Source organism: Equus asinus, chromosome 15, assembly GCF_041296235.1.
Source record: "Equus asinus isolate D_3611 breed Donkey chromosome 15, EquAss-T2T_v2, whole genome shotgun sequence".
Classification (NCBI taxonomy): domain Eukaryota; kingdom Metazoa; phylum Chordata; class Mammalia; order Perissodactyla; family Equidae; genus Equus; species Equus asinus.
The window spans coordinates 32,050,194-32,070,270 of record NC_091804.1 but is presented as its reverse complement, the minus strand read 5'-3'; the positions used below and the strand labels follow the sequence as shown (position 1 = coordinate 32,070,270).

At 45.8% G+C, this 20,077-nt stretch overlaps 2 protein-coding genes and 1 long non-coding RNA gene across 4 annotated transcripts in view; 1 reads left to right on the top strand and 2 right to left on the bottom strand.

Annotated features, from left to right (window-relative positions):
• PLCG1 (phospholipase C gamma 1) overlaps positions 1-553 on the bottom strand; it is a 35,342-nt gene extending 34,789 nt beyond the window's left edge. For both annotated transcript variants that reach the window (XM_014845947.3, XM_014845948.3), the window contains exon 1: positions 432-553. The gene's annotated coding sequence lies outside the window, so the exon portion shown is untranslated. The remainder of the gene's footprint in view (positions 1-431) is intronic.
• On the top strand, positions 12-19,732 carry LOC123277455 (uncharacterized). Its single transcript, XR_011494643.1, has 3 exons — positions 12-382; positions 1,669-1,824; positions 19,034-19,732. It is a non-coding gene; the product is annotated as an uncharacterized lncRNA (long non-coding RNA).
• Positions 10,422-20,077, bottom strand: part of TOP1 (DNA topoisomerase I) — an 85,399-nt gene continuing 75,743 nt past the window's right edge. The window contains exons 15-21 of the mRNA XM_014845952.3: positions 19,020-19,205; positions 17,922-17,990; positions 17,365-17,479; positions 16,277-16,404; positions 13,146-13,240; positions 12,767-12,916; positions 10,422-11,715 (exon numbers count right to left, since the gene is read on the bottom strand). Of these exons, the coding sequence (XP_014701438.3) occupies positions 11,613-11,715; positions 12,767-12,916; positions 13,146-13,240; positions 16,277-16,404; positions 17,365-17,479; positions 17,922-17,990; positions 19,020-19,205 (846 nt within the window). The 3' untranslated portion in view covers positions 10,422-11,612. The remainder of the gene's footprint in view (positions 11,716-12,766; positions 12,917-13,145; positions 13,241-16,276; positions 16,405-17,364; positions 17,480-17,921; positions 17,991-19,019; positions 19,206-20,077) is intronic.

Sequence of the window (20,077 nt, the reverse complement as noted above, 5' to 3'; positions counted from 1 at the left end):
GGTGCCTGCAGGCCCCGCCCCAGCCCGCGCGCCGGGAACAAAGGCGCCCGCGCGCCGTGGGGAGGACCCCCACCCGCCGCGCCTGCGCCCCGCGACCCCCGGACAGGCCCGGGGCGCAATGGCGGCGGGCGCGCGCGCAGGCGCGCGCGAAGCTGGCGGCTGACCAGCGTGTCCTCCGTCCTGCGGAGCTTCCTCGAGCGGCTCCGGACACAGCCCGGCGGCCTCGGCCGGCCCGTCACGCGCGGCAGCCCCGCGCCGGCCCGCCAGTCAGTCGCACACGCACAGGCGGCCGCCCAGCCCGCCGTCCCGCACAGGCCCAGCCGCAGCCGTTTCCTCAACCCCGCTCGCCCGAGCGCCGCCCGCGCCGCGACGGGGAGGAGAGGTGAGGATGCGGAGCGTCGCCCCCGGGCCCGCCGGCCAAACCCAGTTACCTGGGCGCGCTGCCCGGCGGAGGGAGCCAGGCCAGGCCGGGCCGCCTCACACCCGCGGCGGCGGCGGCGGCGGTGGCGGCGGGTCCTCCGCGCGCCCTCTTCGGGGAGGGGCGGGGGCGGGGGCAGCCTGCGGATTGGCCGGCGGGCTCTGATGGACAGCAGGTCTGTCCCGCCCCTCTCCTCTAGTCGTGCGGGGCTGGCCCGCAGGCCGCTCCTGGGACGGCGGGACCCACGGCTGTCCAGGGCTTGGCGCCTGTGTGGCCTTCGAGGTTCCCGTCATTCGGAGAAGCCCCCCAGGCCTGAGGTCCCCGGCAGGGCCTTTAGACCTGCGGCCCTCGGTGGCCTTCGTCTCTGCCCCTCGCAGGGGCCACTGCCCGCCCACCTCCCGCTCTGTCTCCACGCGGCAGGCTGTGGGCTCAGGCCCTGCCTCACCGCTCTCCTCTTGCAAATGCTCTCCCGAGCTTTGGTTTTCCTGGCCTGACTCCCCTCGTTTTCCTCCTCTCTCTCTGGCGGCTGCCTTTCGGCCTCAGAAGCCTCTCTTCCTCTGGGCTGGGTCCTGCGCCGGTTCCCAGGGCGACCTGACCTTTCCCGTGGCTTCGCCCCCCACCGAGACGCCCTCAGCGCCAGATCTGTATCTCCCTTGCATCCCACTGCCTGCTCCACGTCCCCAATTGACACGCGCGCCTCGCCGCCCTCCTCCAACTGCTCCTCCCACAGCCTTCACTTTCTCACAACAAGGCGTAAACTCCTCTGAGGTGCTTAGGCTGAAACCCTTCGGAGATATGCTTGATTCCTGTCTCTGCCTCAACCCCACGGCAATCCATTAAGGCTGGTTCACGCTACCTTCAGATATCTCCACTCCGCCCACAAGCCCAAGGCCCATCTTCTCACCCAGTCTATTTACCCTTCTTGGTCTTGCCTGCATCTGTTCTCCATGCTTTAATCTTAAAAGTGAAATTAAATCACGATCCCCTACCGCTGTCCTCAAACCTTCCATGACTGCCCATTGCACATAAAATCCACTCTCCCTACCTGGCCCAGCTGGTCCTGTATGGTCTGGCCCCTTTCTCTCTCTCCCGCTTCATCTCTCACCGCCTCCCCCTCACTCTCCACTCTCTAGCTACAAGGGCTTTTTATGGTTATTTGAATGATTCACGCTCTTTGTCTTCCTGAAGCCATTCTCTAGACTCACTCCTGCAAGCTGGCTGCCCCTGTCACATTGCTTCCCTTATCACAGAGCACCGCCCAAACTGAAAACACCTGTGGTCACGGTGGAGCCAGGCTGACAGATGTTGAGCCAGACAGAGCAGAACAACTTACTGCATTTCAGAGCTGCGAGGCCCAGCAGAGCGCCCAGCTGATGCCAGAGAAAGATCCAGGTTTCCTGGAGTCTGTGAGTATAGGAGTGTGTGGTCGGGCAGCCTACCCAGCTGAGTGGTGTAGTGTCTGGGGCTGCCTCTGACTTTGTCTTGATGTGGGGGGGGGAGGAGGGATGTGTGTGTGTTGATTCCCTCAGGTGCGGCCCGGCCCGTAAGAGGCTGAGAACCTCAAGTTGAGACGCTTGTGCTAATAGGCTTCAGCCACCTAAGGGAAGGTGGACTGGCTGAGGCGGACTGCCACCTAGTGACAGGCCTTTAAAATGGGAGGTAGGGAACTAAAGTTGACCTAATGCACCCCCAGCGCTATAAGGCGTACACATGTGGTCACACCTGATCCTCATAATTACTCTTTAATCAGGGATTATTGTCCCCAATTTACTGATGAGGAAACTGAGATTCAGAGAAGTTCTACAACTTGCCCCAAGACTGCGTAACTAATAAATGGGGATTTGAACCCAAGTCTGTGTAACTCCATGCATTTTCTGCCTCACAAGAGAGCCACTGGCTTAAATAGGTCCTTGTGTTCTGTACCCAGTGGGCACAGAGGCTAGCTGGCTAATCAGGATGGGTCGGGGAGGCCCTAGGCATGGCTGGCCCTAGGCACAGGGAACTTGGCAGAACATGAGTGCTCATAGAGTGTGGCTTGGGCAGGCTTGGGCTTAAAGTGATGCTGCCCCTGTATGTGGCCCCTGAGCATCCCTGTGCTACGTATTGGCGCTATGAGTTGGGAGAACAAGAGAAACCCAGCACCAGCCCTCCAGGAATTCACAGACATTAAACAGATAAACACTCTGTTATGTAGGGACAATTGTGATGGGGGCTAGAAGCAAAAGAACAGAGAGCTATTAGATAAAACTTTAGGGAGACCTACTTCAGATCTAGTAGACTAGGAAGACTTCTCCAGAACTCAGCAGAGGCCTAAAGGATGTGAGTAAGTGGCTAGGTGAATTATCAGAGGTGGGTTGGAGGAAAGTACTTTACAGACATAGGTAACAGCATTTACAAAGACCCTGAAGCCAGCAAGAGCTTAGTGAGTTGAGGAATAGAAAGGAGGCTGGTTTGCTAAGCAAGGGGGAGCATGGGAGGTGATGAGGCCAGGAAGACGGGTAGGGGCCCCTCTCTGCTTATCTGGCTTTGTCCATCTTTCCAGGAGGCCCCCTCCTAAGTGTTACAACCCTCGTTTAACTTCTGGTGCCTACTTGGGCAGCCTGTGGACCGTGATGCACTTTTAAAATCTATTTCTCCATTTTCTGGTAGCTTCCCGACATGCAGCCCATGCTTCCTTGCTTTTGCTTTTGCCTCCGGAGCCAGGCCCCCAGGGGGTCCAGAAATCCCTGCCAACAGGAGCTCATGTTTTCAGTCTTCTGCCAGGCCCTTAATCAGGAAACAGGGCCCCATTTCCTCCTGGGACTTCTGAGCCAGCATCCCAGGCCTCAGGTGCCTCCCTCCAGCAAAGGAGGTTCAGGAAAAGCAGGTCGCACAGAGGGTGTGGCTAGTATGGGCTTCCCCCAGCTCAGCATGTATATATGGATACGTGGGTGTAACTGGCAGTGCGTGCAGCTGTGCTGGCTGGGAGGGAGCAGCCCAGCACCCACACAAAGCACACGCCCTGACGTTACCCAGGCTAGCCCTCTTGGGCCTATTTCTGTCAACACTCATGCTTCAACATGCTCTGGCCTACACCACACCTGTCCTGGAGTCTGGGGAGGAGTCCCAGCCCAAAGCCCCTCTGGGCCTGACCTCACAGGTGTTTTTTTAATTTTATTTACTGAACACTTAGAACAGCGCTTGGCATGTTGTACGCCGTATGTAACTGCTTTACCCATGTTAGCTCACTTACTTCTCATTACAGCACAATGAGATACGTACTCTTATTATCCCCATTTTACAGATGAGGAAACTGAGGCATGGAGAGATTAAGAGATATGCTCATGGACACACTAAGAGGTGGCAGAGATGGGATTCAAACCCAGGCAACCCGGCTGCAGAGTCAATGCTGTGTTCCCTCCCACATAGATGTGAACATTTTATTATGTGTCCTCACCTTTCCCCTAATACCCCTTCCTGATGTGTTTTCTACTTTTATTTATTTGGTTAAATGTTGTCACAAGTTGGGTTCTTTGGGAGGCAGACTCTGTGACAGAGGTTGGTGTGAAGAACGTTTATTAAGGAGTGCCCTTGGGATCGACACTGTGGAAGAGAGAGGAAGGAGGCAGGAGGGGGCACAGGGAGAAGTTAAGCTGTGATACAGCCCTGATGACAGCCTCAGCCAGCCCCTAGGGAGCTCTGTGATCCCATGCTGGCTTGAAATGGCTGGGCCTTCACAGCCCCAGGTCAGTCAGCCATTGGATGTGGGCTGCCCTGGGAAGAGCACAGCCTCTGCTGGATGGCTCTCTGCAACTGAGGTGATCTTAGGGGGGTGACAGGTCTCCCAGTAGTTGGAGCAACAAGTGCTTCCCTGAAGGGGAATCTGAGTGGCACATCACTGTGCCCGCCACAAATGTATTCTTTTCCAGTCCTTTAAAAAAAGTTTAGAGGGAGGCCAGCCCAGTGGTGCAGCAGTTAAGTTCGTACCTTCCACTTTGACAGCCCGGGTTCACTAGTTCAGATCCTGGGTGCAGACCTACACACCACTTGTCAAACCATGCTGTGACAGGCGTCCCACATATAAAGTAGAGGAAGATGGGCACGGATGTTAGCTCAGGGCTAATCTTCCTCAGCAAAAAAAAGGAGGATTGGCAGCAGATGTTAGCTCAGGGCTGATGTTCCTCAAAAATAAATAAATAAAAATAAAAAAAAGTGTAGAGCACTTACAGGACAAAAATACTGTATTTTAGAAATGGGATATACTTTTATAAGAAGGAGGAATATAATATGGTTAGTATGGATTGCCATGGCTGCTGTTAATGAGAATCAAATGTGGCTGAGCTTCCTGGTAGCTAAAGCAAAACCTCTATTCTGGTAACTGACTCCTTGGGAGAGAAAATTTTCCTGAGGTTAAATTATGAAAGAAGTTTCTCATATGGACACTTACTTGATTGAAATAGTGGAGAATGTTCTCAATAGATTAACAGCAAATGCTAATGAAGTTTTCATTTGTTCCTTATAATAACCATATGTGAATACAGAAGGTATAATATAAAAGTATAGCTCAGTGAAGCCCCTTCTACAATTGAAGGTGGGCAGATTTATAGACTTGCAGTGTCCAATTTGATCCACACATCAAACTTGATCCCTTTTCTTTAAACTGTTCTTTAATTTCTACTCAGTAGTTTCTTACATGAGATGTCTGACCCGCCCTTCTCTGGGTCTGTGAGCCAGCCTGTACCTCAGCATACAGCCAGTCCTCAATAAGGACTCAGCTCAGTGCAGCTTGAACTCCACCCCACAACCTGTGGTCGAGGCTCCTGACCTCTGGCCCAATATCTGTCTATGGTTTCAATTTAGTTGTTGGGCCTCACACTTCTTAGGTCATGTCCTCTAGCTCTCCTCCTCACCGGGGATGTACTCTCAGCCCCTTGAGAGCCTCATGTTTCCTATCAAGGCAAAACCAGGCCTCACCCAGCCGCTTCCAGAAACTGTGCTCTCTCTGCAGACCCTGCTTCCCCTTTGCTGATGGACCCCTATAGTGGGACACGGATGTTGAGACAAGAGAGCTGGGCTCCAGACATACCTTCTTCAGGGAGGTGGCAAGGACGCTGTAACTGCTTCACTGAAGGAAGGGAAGGGGAGAACCCTTACTAGCCGCTGGCCAGGACAGGGCAGCCTGCTATTCTTCTCTCTCTCCCTTTCTTCCAACAAACACTCTTGATGCCTCCTCTATAGCAGTTAGAGAGCAGAGATGAATCAGACCAAGTTCCCACTCCAGCAGTGGATAAAGAGATACCAACAGAAATTTGTCAACAGATGATAATTCAGTGTGATAAGGGCCCCTCGAGTACTTAGAAGGGTCACCTGCCTTAATCTAGACCTGTTGGTGGCTGTGGGATAGACAGAGCAAAGTGAGAGAGAGTGTATATGCCTGAAGATACGGAGGTTCCAGATATAAGGTGATCACTCATTTTTGCAGTAAAGTCACTCTAGGTGTTCTATGGCTTTTTTTGCAACTAAAATACAAACGTTTTTAGAGATGCATGATTCAAATGTCCACATATAACAGTTTATTTAGTTGCACATACATATTTTAAGTCACATATTATTTAAAACAATATATTAATTTATGAATATTGATTTTCCCACTCTTTCTTATAAAAAATTACGTTCAGACTTTTTATATGAATATTTGACTTCTATGTAGTTGTCACCATAGAGCCACTTTTTGGGTTATCTAATAATTTCTGAAAACATCACCTTCACTGCCTTCCAAGTTGTTTGAGAGAGAGCACTTTTGAAAAATCAGCTTTGAGGAATAATTTACATATAATCAAATGTACCCATTTTAAGTATAAAGTTTGGTGAGCTTTGACAAATGTATACCCTTATATGATCTCCACCCAATCAAAAAATATAGAACATTTCCATCACCCCAAAAAGTTTCTTGGTGCCCCTTTACAGTCACTCTCCCCTGCCCCCATCCAACAGACACTAATCTACTTTCCGTCACTACAGGTTAGTTTTGCCTGTTTTAGAATTTCATGTAAATAGAATTATAGGGTATAGACCCTGGTGACCACGTTCAACGTAAAAACTCTTTTGAGATTCATCCATGTTGTTGCAGAGACAATACTTTTTGAGTCAGTATGTGATGCTATTACCTTCTTGTATAACATTAAAACGGGTATTTTTTTCATTTCTCCCATAGATATATATTGACGTGCATAATAACCACTTACTGTATTGCTTAAAAAATTTTATGGAAAATTTAAAATGTACATAAGTATAGACAGGATAGTATAGTGAACTTCCATGTACCCATCAGCCAGCTTCAATTATGAACTGGCGGCCACTCATTTCATGTCAGACTCTACCCACTAACCCTTTCCATGTTGTTTTGACGCAAAGCTTAACTCTAATACATCATCCATAAATATTTCAGCGTTTTTCTAAAAGATCCTTTTAAAAAATATATTCATAACTACACTACCATTATCAAACCTAAAAAAAACCCAACACTGTATTACTATTTAAAGGGATCTTTAAGAGGTTTGTTTACATGTAATACTTGGGATTGTGAGAAATAATTACTAGGTCTGTGGTAAAGTTCTTTGCCTCTGTGTTTACTGATTTTGTCAGGGGACTACTTATAATCATCCAAAACTAGCTCGACTGAGGTCATTTCAGGGTAATGTGTTTTCTCCAAAAAGTGCTTTTTGGTTCAAAACAAGTTGAGAGCTCATCCCATTATATGAGGGATTTTGTAAGAACTGAAATATAAGTAAACTCTTCCTCTTCTCAGAAGAAAAAAAATTTTTTTAAAGTTTTCTGTGGGGTAAATACCTATATTCAGTGTATTTGGTATTCAGGAGGTGATTTCGGAGTCTGTAATTTACTGGATGTGGAAGTGAGAGAAGGAAAGCAGTGATGGCTACCCTAGGTTCCAGTCGAGGAACAGAGTGGATAGTGGTACCTTTCCCTGAGATGTGAAACCCAGCCTAGTGGGCTAGAAGTAGTAGTTACAGAGCTCAGTTCCAGAGATTTAAGATTGAGTAGCCTGTGGGCATCCCCCACAGAGATGTAGTTGGCAGTGTGTGTCTGGAGCTCAAGGAAGGGGTTTAGGCTGGAGATAAGAGATTTGGGAGTTGTCTCCTTCAGGTGCAAATGAAATCACCTGGGTCCAGTGAGAAGCGAACCCTGGCAGGTAAGGACCCGATAAAAGAGGTAACTGAGAAGCAAGAGCCTGATAGAGATAGGAGTAAAACCAGGAGAGGGTGGCATTGTAGAAGCCAGAGAAAAGTGCTTTAAGAAGGGAGTGGTCACATATTGTATGATTCCGTTTATGTGAGATGTACAGAAAAGACAACTTTATAGAGAAAGTAGGTTAATGGAGGTTGGAGGTAGGAATAGGAATTAACTATAAGTGGGCATGAGGGATCTTACTGGGGAGATGACATTCTGAAACTAATTTATAGTGGTAGCTGCACCATTCAGTGATGTTACTAAAAATCATTGTACACTTGAAATGGGTGGATTTTGTATGTAAAATACACTTCAGTAGAGCTGTTAAAAAAAAAAAAAAGTGTTCGGGGCCAGCCCCGTGGCCAAGTGGTTAAGTTCGTGTGCTCCGCTGCAGGCGGCCCAGGGCTTCGCTGGTTCGGATCCTGGGCGCAGACATGGCACCGTTCATCAGGCCATGTTGAGGCAGTGTCCCACATGCCACAACTAGAAGGACCTGCAACTAAGATAGACAACTATGTGCCAGGGGGATTTGGGGAGATAAAGCAGGAAAAAAAAAAAAAGATTGGCCACAGCTGTTAGCTCAGGTGACAATCTTAAAAAAAAAAAAAAAGTGGTCAAGTGTCCAGCACCACAAAGAATTTAAGTAAGACGCAGAATGCAGAGCCCATTTATTGGCTTGGTCATTCATTCATTGGTGACTGGCGTCAGAATGGAGAAGGGGAATTGGGGGCAAAATGGGACAGAAGCTAGTTGCAGTGAGTGGGGGAATGACTGGGTGGTGTAGATGACTCATTCCAGGTGCTTGTTTATGAAATGGAGAGGAAGGGGGTGGTGGCTGGAAAGGGCTGGGAGTTGTGAGGTTTCTTTTTTCATTTTTAAAATGTGTCAGAGGTCTGAGGTAGATCTGACAGAACAGACAGGACCTGCTGACCAGATGTGGGGTGAGAGGGAGAGAGGAGCCAAGTGAGCACACAGCTGTCTGGCTTGGGTAGCATGTGTAAGTCATCTCCTTTTGCCCACAGCTAGACTCAAGCATCACAGAAGGGCCTGACAGGAGGGAGTTTTTCAGACTGTACATCTGGCCTCTGTTCCCAGACATGGCTGGAAATGGGAGAAACAAACAGACTTACTGGATAAATAGGCAAGGGGGTGGGTCTCCTCCTGACTCTTTGCTCAAGCATCTTTCAGGGCCCTTCACATCTGGCCCTCACCTACCTGTCCAGCCTCTTCCCTCATTCTCAGTGGCCAGGTCAGCTTCCCATTCCCTGGCTGCTCTCCCAGGCCTTGCTGCCACCAGTCAGGATGCTCTTCACAGTCATCCTTGACCAGCAGGTAGTTGCCCTGCACTTGTCCTCAGAGGACTTGCAGGAAGGTCCTTGCTGGGAAAGGTAGGCACAGGTTGCTGCTCATCAGTAAAATCTTCTGCCTGCAAGGCCTATTCCTGATTTCTAGTTGTGGACCAAGGTTTGTCCCCTAGTTGTGGCAGGTCCTGCTCAAGTCCCAAATTTGAGGTCCACTTTCTCATTACCTACCTATCAGCTATAAAGTCTTATTGACTGGGCACTGGAAGAGCTTCTTGGTTGCTACTCTCTTTTTTGCTGAGGAAGATTCACCCTGAGCTAACATCTGTGCCAGTCTTCCTCTATGTTGTATGTGGGTCATTGCCACACAGCACGGCTGCCGACAAGTGGTGTAGGTCCACGCCTGGGAACCAAACCCAGGCTGCTGAAGCAGAGCACACCAGAGTTAACCACTGGGCCACAGGGCTGGCCCCTCTGTTGCTCCTTTACATTGAATGGTCTAGCTACCTCAACACCACAGAATTCAGAAAGACCTAGGTGCAGTCTGTTGCTCCAAAGTCATGATGGCTACATAAATTCCTTTATTCCCTGGGGTGAATGCTACCTCCCTCACTAGGCAATGAAATGCAGGCTGCCAAGAAGGACCCTCCAGGATTCTCTGCAGTGGGCCCAGTGCCAGCCCAGCCCCCAGCCCCAGGGAGTCCAGAGACCATCAAGGAGATGGCTCTTCCCCCAGAATATACCTGTGCTTGCTAGCAAGCTGGAGGGCCAAGGGCTAAGTGACCAATTCTGACCACTCTGGCCTTCCTGCTCCCTGCTCCATTTGACCAGGAGACCTCACCCTTCATCCTGAATTCCAGACTTAGCTATATCTAGGATGAGGGGAGGAACAATTTTTGTAGGGACCCTGGCCAGCTCGGGTACTAGAGCACTGGGAAGTAGTCATAGACCACTCTCTTTTTCAACCAACCAATCAATACAAGGAGAAGTCTGCATTCCACCAGAGGAGGGCTTCTGGGATCCAGTGTTCTAATTGGCTTAGTACCCTTACTTTGCCATCCTGACTATAGCTTAGCCACATAAACAAACCCAAAGAAGCTCCCTACTGTTTCTGGCCAGCACACATGGAAAGCACTCTCAAAGATCTGCCTCCCAAATTCACTTGCCCCATAGACATGACTCGCATGGGGCTTCTAATACATTTCCTGTGCCCCACCTGTTCTTGTAGGTTTTCTGCACCCTCCTTCACTTCCTGGGCCTGCCTTTATCTAAGGATGTGGACTTCGGCTCCTCTTTGACCCACACCCACAGCAGGAGGACAGATGCAACCCCTTCCAGGCCTGGCCCAGCCCCAGCTCCTGGGAAGGGAGCCGCTCTTGCTAATATGAGCAGCCAAACCACATCCCACACCAAGTCCTAGCCCCGCAGCCCCACTCTGGCGTGGGGCCCTGAGTAACAAAGAGGCAGACACTAAGTTTCCGTTAAGTTGTAGGAATTTATTTTAAATAACCTACAGTTGATTAAAAGGGAATTCATGATAAAAATAGAAGATACTTGAGGAAAGATGTGGGAAATGGACTCTGCACACACACTAAACTAACAATGCCTCTAAAACTAATGATTATAGCAAAAAATGTCTTCACATTAAAATTCTGCTTTTTATGTTTTTTTTCCATTTTTTACACAATTACAAAAGAAAAAATAAAAGCCCTAAAATCTTGATTATTTTTCCTTTTTTGGACCAAATACTCATTTTCCTCTAAATTTATTGACCTGTGGGACCTTTTATACAGTAAAATCTTTCAAGTGAAAGACTGGGGTTTAAAATGAAAAAGATGAATATCTGAAAGGGTACAGAGAATGCTCAGAACAAAGGATGATGGGAAAATGGTTTCAGTCACTGATTATTTCATTATCCTTAGACTCACTCACCCCTCATCCCTCCCCAACCCCAATCTACACGATCTTTAAGATCAAGAAAAAGGTTTAAATATTTTAAAATAATTAAAAAGAAATAAAAATTCACATTTAAAAAGGAACACTCAAGTCAGGAAATATTTTCCCATCATGCTTTTCTGTGAACAGGTGTCTGAACCAAAACACTGCTGATGTCACAACTGCTTCAAGTTTAATGAAAATTGATTCCCATGACAATAGATAGTGACAACTCTAACAGGTGCGCTGGGTTTTTGTTCTACTTAATTTTAAATTCCTGAAATGGGGGAGAGGGGAGGGAGTTTAGGAATTCATTTCTATTAAAATATAGAAGTTATTGCAAAACCCTAACTGTAAAAACGCACCAATATAATCGGACTTCGTATACAGTAGCTAAGAGAATCCAAATGCTTCAGTGAAACGATGAATTTGCCTGGCAGAACTCTGACAAATTCCCATCCACTTGCCCTCTTGAAAATAAAAACAAAATTCAAAACAAATCATACAGCTAGAATTTTGATATCTGAAATATTTTTAAATAAGTTGTCCATAGGACAACTGGCTCAGCTCTCCCTTATAATATCTCCAGGTTTATCTTTTCGCAAAGATGTTGGTTTGTTAAGACTTGCCGCCTCTCTCCCTCAGGTGCGAGGGCAAGTGAGGCTCACAGTTTATCCATCTTCCCCAAACCACATTGTTCCTTTTCACAGAACCCTGCCCCTCAAGACTGGCTAGAACTCGTAGTCCTCGTCAGCCATGTCGATGGCCCAGGCAAACTTCTCCCGCTGGGTTTTGTTGTAAATTTTCTCAATTGGGACCCCCCACTTCTTGCACCTGCAAATAAGGGAGAAAAAGTGGGGATCAGTGTGTCTTGGAGCAATTAACAGCCCAGACCTGAGGCCAGGGCTTGGACATGCCACCTTCTCCTTTACATCCACCTGCTGAGGATGAGAATTAATAATGCACCAGACATATTCTAAGAGCTTCATGTGCTCAACTCATTTAATCTTGACAATGACCTCTGAAGTAGGTGCTACTACAAGAGTCAAATGAAAAACTAAGGTAAAGAGTTTAAGTAATTTGATTATGCTCTCATGCAGCTGGTGAGCATGGAACTGAAAACTGAACCCAAGCAGTCTGGCTCCAGAGTCCATGCACTTAACCACTGCACTATACTGCCTCTCAAACTAACCAAACCTCTAGCACCAAACAGGGAGAAAGACTAGAATGGGTACAAGAGCTAGGTGGGACCCTGGCCCAAAGGAGTAGCTGCCATAGGTGATGATTCCTTCACTTAGGCCCAGAACTTAACAACTCAACTAAACTAATAAGCATCTTCAAATAAAAGCCACTGATTTGGGATGTTATTTTATGACTGGGGGGGGACGGGGGAGGGTGGCGGGCAGGGGGCAAATAAAGATAGAATTTATCTGCCTTTGTTAAAAGGTCCCTTTAACTCTTGGTGTAGGTTGCTCAGATCTGTATTCTCATTTTTGTTTTTTCTCTTTGTTCCAACCTTTCTTCCTCCACTTGTAAAAATTTTATTGAAAAGTTTTGTTAAGTGTAGATAGATGGGCTCTTGTATTTCTCCTTCAATAAGGGCTTAGAGTTTCCATTCTTGTCCTCAAGTTCCATAAGGAATGGGGACTACACCTGCCTTTTTAAAACACATAAAAACACTCAAAGGCAGTGTAACAGTATTGACCATTTAGGACCATCCACGATGTTCCAATACATTTGTAGTGTGCATGGCAGAAGGCAGAGGTTTCCCAGAGGACTAAAGTGTGCAGCATAGGAATGGCACATGAAGGCCAACAATGCTCTTGGGACCCACACCACCCTTCTCAAGCCAGCAGCAGGAGCTCAAGAAGGTCTCAAGGCTTACCAAGCCACTGTGATCCTCGGATCCAGATAATTGAGTTTGGATGTTCCCAGAGCAATTTGTTTATTTTCTTCTCGGTCTGTGGCCTGAACTTCGAGCTTCATCAACTGCTCCTCTAGTCTCTGCACAGCCTTCTTCTTTGACTCCACCACCCTGGAAGAATGGAAGTCATCAAGAGTCAGGCCTTGCTTCTGGAAAGAACACTGCAACCCCACCCTGCCACTTCGGAGCAATAAAAGCAGGAAAGGCCTAAGTACAGAGATTTCTAAAAGACATCACTCAGAAACCCTAGAAAAGCTAGAGCCCCAGGATCTCTGGCTGGTACTGCACCCGCTTTTCTCTCTCAACCAAACCCCAGCTTTACACAACACCAGGCACATACTTCTTGGTTTTTGCATCCTTCAGGACCTTGGCATCAGCCTTAGCACTTTTCAGGTCTCTCCGGGCATCTGCTAGCTGTTCCTTCTTGGCATCGATCTGCATGGGGAAGAATAGCAGTAAGATTTAGGAATAAAATAAGCCCAGAGAGAAAAAAGAAGAGCTCCATCAGAGAAGATGAAACCTAGAAGTTGTCTCCACCAGACAGGCTCGCTCTCTCTCTCTCAGTGGTTTGCCAGGTAAAAACACCCAGGGGCGGCTTCATGAAAAGCAGATGCACAGTGACTGCAGAATTCACTAATGGTTATTTGGCCATTTATGTTCTTCAGTGAGCCCTCAAGAAATGAGAATGCTATAGGCAATGATCCAGGGCCCCATTCCAGAAGCTCAGAGAAAAGAACCCACTCGGACTGGGAATGTGGGTGCTAATCTTCCAATCAGAGAACACTGGCGTTAGACCCGGGAGGAGGGCTACAGATGAGAGTTATTTATCAAATGGATTCTGTGCCAGGCTGTAGCGTTCATTCCAAGAATACTGCAGGAGATACTCTTTATGAAGCAGAGACAGGATCCTTGTATCTTCTGAGCCCAGCTCATTCCTGAGTTTGCCAGCACTCTGGGAAGGAGCTGCCAGCTTCTCAAGAAAAAAAGGATGCACTGAAGAGAATACCCAAGGGACTAAAAAATGGCAATTAAAAGGTACCTAGGAGGCCAAACAGCTCAACTAGTCTGATCCAAGCCAATAGAAGGCATGGCTTGGCTTTGGCATTTTGTTTTTAAAAGGGGAGAGCTGAGATGAGAAGGAAATTATCACTCAAAAACAAAGATTTGAAAACATTTTTAGCTGTGGAACTCTTTTTCCAAATGAAATCTCATGGAGTCCCAGTCTATAAAGGAAGAGACAAGGGCAGTGTCAGCCTTTCTTGCTTGATCCCTCAAAGCACCCTGTGGAACCTAAGTTGTTCTTAGTTTCTGCTTAAGGACAGCAGCAGGCAACGCCATGGAGCTAGAGCCCAAACCAGTGAGCTCATGCTGCTGAGGGCAGGAGAACCCCAGACCTGCTATCACCTTCTAACCTGTGAGGTGGTCAAGGGAACCTTGCTGAATAAATACATGCATGAGTCACACACATAGGGCTGTTGCTCTCAGCCTAGAACTGTCTGTTAGAATATACAGACACACAGCCTACAAGTGGAAACAGAGGCCACCATTGTGAGAGAATTATTAAATGCATTTTACTATGAATGGCTTACTTCCAACATCTATGTTGTCCAAAGTCAAGCTGAAGGAACTGATTCTATACACAAAAGCATCACAGACACCACTAGCCAGATTCTTCTTAGGCTAGAAAAGCAACAAACCACAATCTTTTAACCATTTCTGTGAATGGTAAATTGGCAGGCTATGTCAAATTCTCTCAAAGCATCAAAGACTCCATTGATTCACTTGGAAAACAGGGGCGTGTGTTTGCTTTGTGGGCACACAGGAGAGGGTTCCTGGGCTTGGAGGGCTCGTCTGGCAGGCAGCCTGGGCTTGCCCGAACAGTGGTTCCAGAGTGAGATCAAAAGACGACCTCATGCTCCAAGGAGGGGTCTCCTGAATTAGGTAAACAACACCTGAATATTCATGCTTTTATTTCTGTCTTGGAACGATATCATGAGAGTAAACGATACCAGATGTCCATCATTTAACAGAGCGGCAGCAAATGGGAGCTGCTAGGATGGGCAATCTATAGGGTTCTTTGCCTGCCGACCATATGGTCCAAGGATTTGAAAGGTCTATGGACATACATTCATTTACTGTGGACATGTACGTCCCTTCAGGAAAGCGAGATGGCATCTGCAGCATGAACTGCTGATTATGTGTGTCTTTTGACCCAAATGTACTACTCCTGGATATTTATCTTGAAGAAATTTCAACAGAAAGAAAACGTTCTAGGCCTGAAAATGTGTAGGTAATGTCACTCTGCAGCCATAGTTTTTTAAACTGGTTGTCCAAGTATAGATTTTTGTGAACGTGGATGGAAAAGAAACATCTGTAATTTTATTAACCTCTTGAAATTCATCATTTCTTCTTCAATTATGAATATGGGCAACAAACCACAGTAATATCAGAAGTGCCTATTTATCACCAATAGATAGTACAGATATTTTCATAAGATTTTACAATTGTAGAAATCTTGAAGTATCATTTATAGTCATTACTACCTTAAAATTTACAGCAGTTATTAGACCCACCTTAAGATCTTACTAAGTTAAGGAATCACATCTATTACTATATCAAAATTCAAAATATATTTGGTAAGTATATCTCAAGATAATTGGTTTCCTTTGTAACCTGATGTGTCCCTATGTGTCTGCTCTGTAGTGAAATATCTGCAAGTTCTCATGTGGATTACTACATTAGAATGGGTTAGTTATGTAGCCATTGCTAACAGAAATGCTCATCATCAAATGTTAAGTGCCTTGTGGCTTAAAAGCTCAGTACCAGGCAGAGTTGCAAGGAGGAGAGAGGCACATGGAAGAGGAACAGCATGCACTTGTTTGCACGTTCAGTCTCTCCCTCTAGGGCAGCAACTCGGGCACAGAGCCAGTATTCAACAGATGTCTGATGATGAGCTATATAAAAATATGATTCATGTGGAATATGTAAAAATAAAAATAGTTGTGCTAGGATTAGGAGAAAATTAAATATCATTGTTTCATCATCTTTTCAATTTGAAACAATCTAATTTGGAAATGGTTGTATTTCTGGGCTGCGGCAAGGAATTGTGAAGACTTTATATCCATTATCCTCATGTATAATAAGGACAATAATTAGCAATATTTCAAAGAGGGTACATCAAATTTCACTTTTCAAAATAGAAAGTGGCCAATGTAGAACTTATGTCCACAGAATAAAGACTTCCTCAAGAGTGGGTACTTGACGTTCAGTATCTTGATCGGGGATAACTACTATCATATGTCCATTTGTTTATCTTTAGCATGGAACTTTCTTCCATAACAGACCCAGAACTGACTTTCTGATATCCGAGCCCAAAAAGATGGATTATAAATGCCTCTTGTTTTCAGATTACTGCCCACAGCAGACATGGTCCTCTTCATTTTGCTACCCCACCATCCAGGTCCAAGATACCTTAGATTGCAAATTCATCATGGACTTCTCAAAAGTTTTTGGTGGTGCTCTCTGATGGTTACAAAGAATTGCAACAGCTCGGTTGGCACGGTTATAAGATAGGATCTTTGCTGGAATATTCTCATCCGCTGTAAACAAAGAAACATGATAATAAGAGAGTCAGTTTGTATACCAAGAGAAGTTTACAGTGTGCCTTCTGCAGTGCTTCATCATGATTTCACTGGCCTCATCTCAGATGATCAATTCAAGTTCCTCCAAGGCACAGGGCAAAATCTCAGAGTCATCTGCTTGCCTCAGTGCCCACCTCCTCCACCTACCTACCCAGTGTAGCCTGCAGAAAATATGGAATTGGGACAAAAAGAATGTGTAGAAGAGGGTAAGACAAACGGATGACCATAAGTTTTACATTTTAAAACCAGAAGGCGTATAATTTTTAAAAAGAAAAAAAATGTCATCCAAGGAATTTTTTTTACTTGTGTCTCATGGCATTCTTTACCCCAACCTAAAATACTGACCCTCAACATACCCATCTGTGGCTTTTGTGCCTCATATTCTAAAGCCATTTGCTATTTATAAAGGACAGCAGAGATTTAGCAGTGACTGGGCTCCAGGAAAAAAGCTGGTAGGTCTTGATAACACCTTTGGTAGCTGGTTTTTAGGAAGAATACTACCTACTCTTAAAGGGAAAAAAAATGACAAACCTCAGGGAAAGGACTTGCTCCTGTATCTTTTTAGTAACCATGACAACCTTAATGCTCTCCAATTTAACAGAACATCACAGCACTGTCTTCACTCTCTGAGCTTTTAAATAACATAAAACACAAAATGCAGGCATTTTCAGAGCAGAGAGAAAGCCCCTGTCAGCATTCCATAAAACCAATCCAGAAGGTGGGGTAGGAATGGGGAAAGCAGCACTGATCTTATGTTTATACAACTAAGCCTCAGCTCTCTATTAGAAGTATGGAGGGAAAAGTTTCTAGTCACAATGTTAAGGAGAAGAGGTGGAAGAGATCTAAGACTTAGCTGAGCCAAGTACACTGAACACCATCAGTAAGCGTGTGGGCCATGTCTGGCCAAGTAATACTTACGGGCTGTGAGTTCTTTTAGCTGCTGCTGTAGCGTGATGGAGGCATTGTATGTACGGAACACCTTGGCTGTCAAGCCTTCCATGAGATCCTGAAGATGCTTATTTAGAATACCAGTCTGGAGGAGACAAAGCAACAAAGAGGATGTTGGGATTTAGATAAAAGCCATAGCCCCCTGCCCCTTCTGGCAAGCTGTAGGACATTTATGCCAGTGCGATCACAACCTTGCCAAGTTTACTGCCAATAAAGCAAATTTGTCCTTCCCTATTAAGATCTTCCCTGATAAGATATTGGGGACAGGTCTTGGATCTCCAGCAGAGGTGGTTGGGCATCCAGCCAAGAAAAGGCTCTGCAGAGGAGGAAAAAAGGCAGACTTTGTCTACCTAGTCTCAGGGCTTTGCCCAAAGATTCACTGTGCCCCAAGGGGAGAAGAGTGAATGGGATACACAGAAAAGGTTGAAGGAAGAGACCAAGTCACCCCCAGGTAAGCCTCTCCTTTAGGAGCTTGTGAGACACCCTAGTTGGGCCCCTCTTCAAACCAGACCACTTTGTCCACTCACATTGAGTCTATCAAAAAGATCATCTTCCGGCTGTTTGTTCTCCATAAATAGTTGTAAGTTCTTAAAAACCTAAAAGAAAGAAGAGTCTAATTATTATTTTTAAAACCTTTATTTTGGAAATAATGGCAATTTTTAAAAACTTACCAAAAAAAAAAACCCCACAAAGCACAAGGAACACCCATATCCTTTACCCAGATTCACCGAACATTAACATTTTACCTCATTTACCATCTGTGCCGTGCACATGTCCACTCATTCTTTCTTTCTACATATAGTATGTATATACATAATTATTTGTTCTGAACCATGTACTCACATACATTATAGCCCTTCACCCTTAAATATTCCAGTGTGTTTTCTAAGAATTTCCTAAGGATAGAGATATTTCCTTACATAAATACTTAGCTTCATAAATTTACATTGATACATACTTTACTGTCCATATTCCAATTTTGTCCATTGACCTAATGATGTCCTTTACCTCCACAGTATGGAATCCAATCTAAACTCAGGTATTCCATTTACCTGTCAGGTCTCTTTATTTAATCTGGAACATTTCTACAGACAGCAAAGACTAATCACTGATTAAATATCAGACTGCTGAAGGGCTGGATTTCTGGGGTCCTGCACTCTGTAGGTCTCTGGTTTAAGCCCAATACTTTTGGGGTACCATGGAGCTGCAGCACCCTCTTCAGCTATGGGGCTCAGAGACCTGGGAATTAATGGGCTACCTTTTTGCTCAATCAGGAGATGGGGAGAGGTTGAGCAAAGCTTATCCTGAAATGTGGTTAAATCATTAAAACAACGTGGCGGGGTTATCTTACATTGAGTTTGTTGTGAGGGCCAACTCTCCAATGCATGTTCTATTGAATATTGCTACAGGGATGGCCCCTCATTCCCAGGAAGGTAGCATGGGGTATGGGGTGAGGGGCAGGGGCTTTTAAAAGGAGATACACAGGACACCAAATACCTCTCCCTTCTCTTTCAAGTCATTTTTTTCCAGTGCTCAGCAAAGTGCAGAGCACATGAAAAGCACACAACAAATGTTTGTTGAATGAATGAAAAACAGGCCAGTGAACATGGGCCACATTAACTTACTCGTTTCTCAACAGGGACTTTGTTATAGTATCTGATCGAGTCCTTCCCAAGGAAGTCAAACTCTACCACATATTCCTGACCATCCAGCTCTGGATGCAAGTTGATGTGCTCCACACGAAGTGAGCAGCAACCCACAGTGTCTGCTGTTTCTCCTTCCTCCTTCTCATTGCCTGCTCTCAGAGCAAGCTGTCCAGGGAAAAGAGGAAAAAAAGATGAGCATGAATGAAGAAACTTGAATCTCACAGGGTCTCTAGAAAACCAAAATCAGAAGCCTCCCACTTCTCTCTAGGGACAGAAGATCAGTCTGCAAGGCCTGGGAATTCTGGATTCTGTACTGCTGCTGCTTCCTCTATAAAATGAAGTATGGAGAGTCACGGGGATATTAAACTTTCCCAGAAATCCTAAGCTTCTCTTTACTTTACTGTCCTCTCAAATGAGGATGGAGGGAAGGAAGAACATTTTTTTAAAACAAAGCAACAGGGGCCGGCCCCTTGGCCGAGTGGTTAAGTTCACGCGCTCCACTTCGGTGGCCCAGGGTTTTACTGCTTTGGATCCTGAGCGCGGACATGGCACTGCTCATCAGGCCATGCTGAGGCAGTGTCCCACATGCCACAACTAGAAGGACCCAAAACTAAAATACACAACTATGTACCGGGGGGCTTTGGGAAGAAAAAGAAAAAAAAAAAAAAAAAAAATATATATATATATATATATATATTAAAAAAGAAAAAACAAAGCAACAAATGAGGGAGTGTTTCTATTCTAGGCAATCAGACTCAAAAGGTCTTAATTTTGCTTAACTTTTGAGACAATTCAGAATTTGTGCTAAAATATAAACAGTGCAAAGTTGGGGGGACAAACATGAAGTCTTTTTCTTCTAAAGAGTAGAGAGAAACTGATTTCCAGAGCACTGTCTTTCAAACTGTGGTGGTGATACATTAGCAGATTGTTTAACCAATTTTAAAGGTTATGACCATCCTCTTTTAAAACAAGAAACGATAAAAAAAAAAATCAGAATTCACTGTTCATAGAAAGGCAAGGCATTCTTTTGTGCGACT